This window comes from Procambarus clarkii, chromosome 52, assembly GCF_040958095.1.
Source record: "Procambarus clarkii isolate CNS0578487 chromosome 52, FALCON_Pclarkii_2.0, whole genome shotgun sequence".
NCBI lineage: Eukaryota > Metazoa > Arthropoda > Malacostraca > Decapoda > Cambaridae > Procambarus > Procambarus clarkii.
Genome location: NC_091201.1, coordinates 21,647,606 through 21,654,849, shown reverse-complemented (window position 1 = coordinate 21,654,849; position 7,244 = coordinate 21,647,606). Strand labels below are relative to the sequence as shown.

At 39.1% G+C, this 7,244-nt stretch overlaps 1 protein-coding gene across 1 annotated transcript in view; it reads right to left on the bottom strand.

Moving 5' to 3' along the window:
* Nucleotides 1–4,089: 4,089 nt before the first annotated feature.
* LOC123763674 (integrin alpha-8) overlaps nt 4,090–7,244 on the bottom strand; it is a 293,676-nt gene continuing 290,521 nt past the window's right edge. Inside the window, 2 exon segments of the mRNA XM_069304445.1 lie at nt 4,090–5,240; nt 6,662–6,706. Of these exon segments, the coding sequence (XP_069160546.1) occupies nt 5,115–5,240; nt 6,662–6,706 (171 nt within the window). The 3' untranslated portion in view covers nt 4,090–5,114.

Genomic DNA, 7,244 nt, shown 5'->3' with positions numbered 1-7,244 from the left:
TCACTCTTCGAGACATCAAAGACACTCTTCGAGATATCAAAGACGCACTCAAAGACTCCAAAAATTTACTCGCATCCTCAAAGTTATTCTCAGAGTCATTAAAAAGTCAATCTCAGTCATCAAATGTTATTCTCTAAGTAAACTTTCGTTCATCAGAGAAACTTTCTAAGTCATCTTCGTTCATTAAAGTTATTCTCAGAGGCATCTAAAGTTATTATCTAAGACATAAAAGTTATTCTCAGAGCTATCAAAATTATTCTCGAAGTCATCAAAAAGGTATTTTCACGTACTCAAAAGTTAATCTCGGTCATCAAAGTTGTTCGGTAAGATATCTTCGAGACATCAAAATTACTCTTCAATACATCAAAGACACAATCGAAATACTTCTCATGTCCATAAAAGTTAATCTCAGAGCTATCAAAAGATATTCTCAGACATCTTCATCCATAAAAAGTTATTCTCAGAGACATCAAGGACACTCTTCGAGATATCAAAGACACAATCAAAATACTTCTCAAGTCCACAAAAGTTAATCTCACAGCTATCAAAAGTTGTTTTCAGACATCTTCATCCATAAAAAATTATTCTCAGAGACATCATAGTCATTCTCTAAGTCATCAAAGTCATTCTCAGAGTCAACAAAAAAGTTATTCTCAGTCATAAAAGGTAATTTCTAAGTCACTTTCCTTCATCAAAGTTATTCTCTAAGTCATAAAAGTTATTCCCAAAGACATTAAAAATTAATCTCGGTCATCAATAGTTAATCTCAGTCATCAAATGTTATTCTCTAAGTAACCTTTCGTTTATCAGAGAAGCTTTCTATGACATCTTCGTTCATCAAAGTTATTCTCTAAGACATCAAAAGTCATTCTCAAAGTCATCAAAGTTAATGTTAGAGTTGTCAAAGGTAATCTCTAACTCGCTTTCGTTCATCAATGTTATTTTCTAAGTCACCTTCGTTCATCAAAGAAACTCTCCTTCTTCCATCAAGTTATTCTTTAAGACATCAATGTTGTTCTCTAAGACATCAACTGTCATAAAAATTTCTCTCCAAACGTAACTAGTTCAGCTTTTCATATGAAACTTGCACTTCTGTTAAATATATTTTCTTAGACACTTTACCTTTTAAACTGTTCTCTGTACAACACTGCTTAAACCTACGTAACCTATCCTCTCCACCCAATGTTACTTAGTTAACATAACGTTCCTAAACCTAACCTAACTTTACTTATCCTAACCTAACATAACTTACCCTAACCTAACTTACCTATCCTAACTTTCCATACCTAACCTAAGTTAAACCTGCTTATCCTAACTTACCTAACCTAACTTACCTAACCTAACTTACTCAACCTAACCTAACTTAGCCTAAAATATCCTAACCTTACATAACTTAACCTAATTTACCTACGTAACCTATCCTCTCCACCCAATGTTACTTAGTTAACATAACGTTCCTAAACCTAACCTAACTTTACCTATCCTAACCTAACATAACTTACCCTAACCTAACTTACCTATCCTAACTTTCTATACCTAACCTATGTTAACTTACCTAAGTTAACCTGCTTAACCTAACTTACCTATCCAAACCTAACCTAACCTAACTTACCTTACCTAACTTATCTTACCTAACTTAACCTGCTTAACCTAACTTACCTAACCTAACTTACCTATCCTAACTTCCATAACCTATCCTAACTTAACTTGCATAACCTAACCTAGCCTAATTTACATAACCTATCTTACCCAACCTAACTTGCATAACCTAACCTAACCTAACTTATCCTAACCTAACTTATCCTAACCTAACTTACTTAACCTAACCTATCCTAACTTAACTAACCTAACATACCTTACCTTACCTAACCTAACTTAACCTAACCTAACCTAACTTATCCTAACCTAACTTACCTAACTTAACCTAACTTACCTATCCTAACTTCCATAACCTAACATAACCTATCCTAACTTAACTTGCATAACCTAACTTAACCTAACCTATCTTACCCAACCTAACTTGCTTAACCTAACCTTTACCTAACTTATCCTAACCTAACTTATCCTAACCTAACTTACCTGACCTAACTTACCTATCCTAAGTTAACTAACCTATCCTTACCTAACTTAACTTGCATAACCTAAATTACAGTAACCTAACTTAAAAGCCAGGGGCCCCAAGCCAATTCAAACAAGGAAGCGAGCACCATCTGTCAACACACGAGATGCGAAAGGAAAAAAGCGACACCGCATTCTTCAGAATCGGCGCAAACAGCTTCAACAGCACAGATGAAGCATGCACCGCCAAGATCAAGGCACCAGACCCAGGAACGGCCCCAAGCGCCTCCACAACCTCTTGAAGACAATATGAAGACTGCTCCAGAAGGGAAAAGAACCGCAACGCCGAAGCCAGCAGGCCACGAGCGCGCAAGTCCTCAGCTAAGAGTGTGGCCGGATGGGAGGGAACCTGCACCATGCCAACATCCCATTGAAGGGCATGGGCGACCCATTGAAGGGCAGGGGCGAACAAACACGCATTGAGGTGCATAAACTCGCCACCCAGGTACTCCTGGACCACCATCAGCGCCTCGTGCCACTCAAGCTTGTGGGTATGGCAGAAAGTATCACAAGTATCCAAAGACAACACAAGCAGTCCGCTAGCCAGGACGACTCCGGAACCTCCTAACGAACTCACTTAGGGAGATGAAGACCCAAACCTGAATGAAGTATTCATAATAGAGGGGTAATACGGGTCGTGCTGTAATAGTTCATCATGACAAGCTAGCACTGGCTGTATTAGTTCATTATGGCAAGCTAGCACTGGCTGTATTAGTTCATCATGACAAGCTAGCACTGGCTGTATTAGTTCATCATGACAAGCTAGCACTGGCAGTATTAGTTCATCATGACAAGCTAGCACTGGCAGTATTAGTTCATCATGACAAGCTAGCACTGGCAGTATTAGTTCATCATGACAAGCTAGCACTGGCAGTATTAGTTCATCATGACAAGCTAGCACTGGCAGTATTAGTTCATCATGACAAGCTAGCACTGGCAGTATTAGTTCATCATGACAAGCTAGCACTGGCAGTATTAGTTCATCATGACAAGCTAGCACTGGCAGTATTAGTTCATCATGACAAGCTAGCACTGGCAGTATTAGTTCATCATGACAAGCTAGCACTGGTTGTATTAGTTCATCATGACAAGCTAGCACTGGCAGTATTAGTTCATCATGACAAGCTAGCACTGGCAGTATTAGTTCATCATGACAAGCTAGCACTGGTAGTATTAGTTCATCATGACAAGCTAGCACTGGCAGTATTAGTTCATCATGACAAGCTAGCACTGGTTGTATTAGTTCATCATGACAAGCTAGCACTGGCAGTATTAGTTCATCATGACAAGCTAGCACTGGCAGTATTAGTTCATCATGACAAGCTAGCACTGGCAGTATTAGTTCATCATGACAAGCTAGCACTGGCAGTATTAGTTCATCATGACAAGCTAGCACTGGCAGTATTAGTTCATCATGACAAGCTAGCACTGGTTGTATTAGTTCATTATGGCAAGCTAGCAATGACTGTATTTGCTCATCATGACAAACTAGCACTGGCTTTATTAGTTCATGACAATCTTGCATTGGCTGTACTAACTCATCATGCAAACTAGCAATGGTTCGGCTAGCTCATCAGTGAAGGGAAAAAATTCAAATGAAGACAAAATTTCTTTAATAAGTTATAAATCAGATTTAAAATGAATGAAGCCTTCGCAGATACAGTTTAATGCTGAAAAAATATGTTGGGTTCTGAGCTTAAGTAATAAAAATAAAAGTTCCCAAATATCTGTTGAACAATGTTGAAATATCAAAATCAGAATACAAATAAGATCATAGAGTCATTAGTATTGCTCCTAAGCCAAAATATTAATGCATAAATGTATGGAATAATAGGAAAATAGAACACTGAGATTTATTTCGAGTAACGTTAGCAAAAATACAACAAATATTATTCTTCATCTTTATCTTACCATTGATAAGCCTCATTTAGATTATGCAGTTCAGTTTTAGTCTCTAGTACTATAAAACTGGTAATAAATTTAATTAAATCTATAACGAAAAAGATGAAAAGATAATCCTAGGAATTAGAAACCTTTTATGAAGAGAAATGTAAAAACGTAATTCATATGTGTGAAAATTTGAAGAGTAAGGAGTGACATGAATTGAAGTACAGTATATAAATACAGTACTTCAATCATGTCACTCCTTAGGTAAATAGGTAAAATAACATAACAAAGGAGGATGAAAATAAGTTTTTTGAAACATGAGCACAAAATAGAACCCAAAACAATGTACAGTATATAAATTGGATAAGTTTAAAATCAGAAAAGACCTGGAAAAATACTGGTTTAGAAACACTGTTGTTGATTTATAGAACAAGTTACCTGTCAACATAATAGATGTGTGATTGATAGATTGTTTCAAATGTAGGTTTGACATATATATGAATGAGTTTCAGTGGATATAAATAGGAGTGCATCATATAGGCCAATAGGCCTTCTGTAGTTGCCTTTATTCTTATGCTCATGACAAACTGGTACTGGTTTGGCCATCTCAGCATTAAGATGGCACTGGCATGTCTAGCTCATCATGACAAGATGACACTGGCTTGATAAGCTTATTATGACAAGATGGCACTGGCTTGGCAAGCTCATCACGGCATACTGGCATAGCTTGGTTAGCTCATCATAAACATGACACTGATTTGGCTAGCTCATTATGACAAAGATTGCATGACTTTGCTAGCTCCTCGTGACTAGCAGACTTGGCTTGGCTAGCTCATCATGACAAAGATTGCATGACTTTGCTAGCTCCTCGTGACTAGCGGACTTGGCTTGGCTATCTCATCATGACAAAGATGGCATGGCTTTCCTAGCGTGAAAGGACAACTCGGATGTTTACACTTCACGTTATGACTAATATGATGCTATAACATTAATTATCTTGCTCATATTAGTTTGCAATAATGATCTTATTGTCCATTTTTCCCCTACATATGTGGGATTCACATGTTGATGAATGGAATGACAAAGTAATTAGGGACAATGAATTAAGATCAGTTAAACTCGAAGTCGTCATTGGCACACTCTGTCATGTTCATCATTGGAGTATGAGGCGTCACTACCATCTCCTCGGGACCATCTTCATTACCATCATCATCATCTGCATTTTCCTTTTGAGCCTGTGAAGAGGTTAGCAGCAGTTAGTGTACGTCTTTGAGGGGGTTAGCAGCAGTTAGTGTACGTCTGGGAGGGGGTTAGCAGCAGTTAGTGTACGTCTTTGAGGGGGTTAGCAGCAGTTAGTGTACGTCTGTGAGGGGGTTAGCAGCAGTTAATACAGTCTGTGAAAGAGTTAGCAGCAGTTAATACAAGTCTGTGAGAGAGTTAGCAGCAGTTAATACAAGTCTGTGAGAGAGTTAGCAGCAGTTAATGTACGTCTTTGAGGAGGTTAGCAGCAGTTAGTACAAGTCTGTGAGGGGGTTAGCAGCAGTTAATACAAGTCTGTGAGAGAGTTTAGCAGCAGTTAATACAAGTCTGTGAGAGAGTTAGCAGCAGTTAATACAAGTCTGTGAGGAGGTTAGCAGCAGTTAGTGTACGTCTTTGAGGGGGTTAGCAGCAGTTAGTGTACGTCTGTGAGGGGGTTAGCAGCAGTTAATACAGTCTGTGAGAGTGTTAGCAGCAGTTAATACAAGTCTGTGAGAGGGTTAGCAGCAGTTAATACAAGTACTGTGAGAGGGTTAGCAGCAGTTAATACAGTCTGTGAGAGTGTTAGCAGCCGTTAATACAAGTCTGTGCGAGGGTTAGCAGCAGTTAATACAAGTCTGTGAGAGTGTTAGCAGCAGTTAATACAAGTCTGTGAGAGGGTTAGCAGCAGTTAATACAAGTCTGTAAGAGTTAGCAGCAGTTAATACAAGTCTGTGAGAGTGTTAGCAGCAGTTAATACAAGTCTGTGAGAGTGTTAGCAGCAGTTAATACAAGTCTGTGAGAGTGTTAGCAGCAGTTAATACAAGTCTGTAAGAGTTAGCAGCAGTTAATACAAGTCTGTGAGAGGGTTAGCAGAATTTACACTGTCCATTATAAAAAGAATGAAATATGTATCTTACTTGAATAAAAATTGTTTGTGTCTCTGATCTGGCCTCCGAGTTGGCCGTCTGGTCAACCAAACTGTTGGACACTGCTGCATGCAGTTTGATATCGACACCACAACCTGGTTTATTAGGATGTCTTCATCCACACAACAGAACCTCAGTCACAATTTACCACACCACCAGGTCTCTCTCCTCACAATTTACCACACCACCAGGTCTCTCTCCTCACAACTTACCACACCACCAGGTCTCTCTCCTCACAACTTACCACACCACCAGGTCTCTCTCCTCACAACTTACCACACCACCAGGTCTCTCTCCTCACAACTTACCACACCACCAGGTCTCTCTCCTCACAACTTACCACACCACCAGGTCTCTCTCCTCACAACTTACCACACCACCAGGTCTCTCTCCTCTCAACACACCACTAGGTCTCTCCTCACAACTTATCACACCACCAGGTCTCTCTCCTCACAACTTACCACACCACCAGGTCTCTCATCAAAACTTACCACATTCTCAGGTCTTTCAACACGATTGCGCTTGAAGAACCCAAACTGAAAGAGAGAAACTTCTGTCAAAATAATCACATACATGGTAATATTCAAAACTGCTGAGAAGAGCTCCCAGTAGTGAAGAGCAGAAGGCTTGTCATATATTTGTTTACAACTTGACAACTTTTTGCATACAAGCTGACTATTATATGAAGACATTTCGTACACATTCACAGGAAATAGTGCATACATTTATTTTTACTTATTGATAAATAATGCTATAAAGAATTGTTAAAAAAAAAACAGTGTTGAATGTAATTAAACACTATTTTCTGGTTGAGCCCCATATGCTCCCTGGAACTATTGGACTAATATGCGATACTATACATTAGTCTGGGGCATCAGTCAAAGGAGTTCATGCTATCAGGGCCCATGAGTCTGACCTCCTCAGAGAGGAAAAGGAGCAATGGCCTATGGAAAACCCACATGTGGTTGGGGCTTTCCTTGCCTGCCTTCGACCGGGGTTAGGCACCCAGAAAAGTAGGCATAACAAAACAAACCCCACTTGGAAAGAAAATTGTAACCGAAGACTGAACAGAGA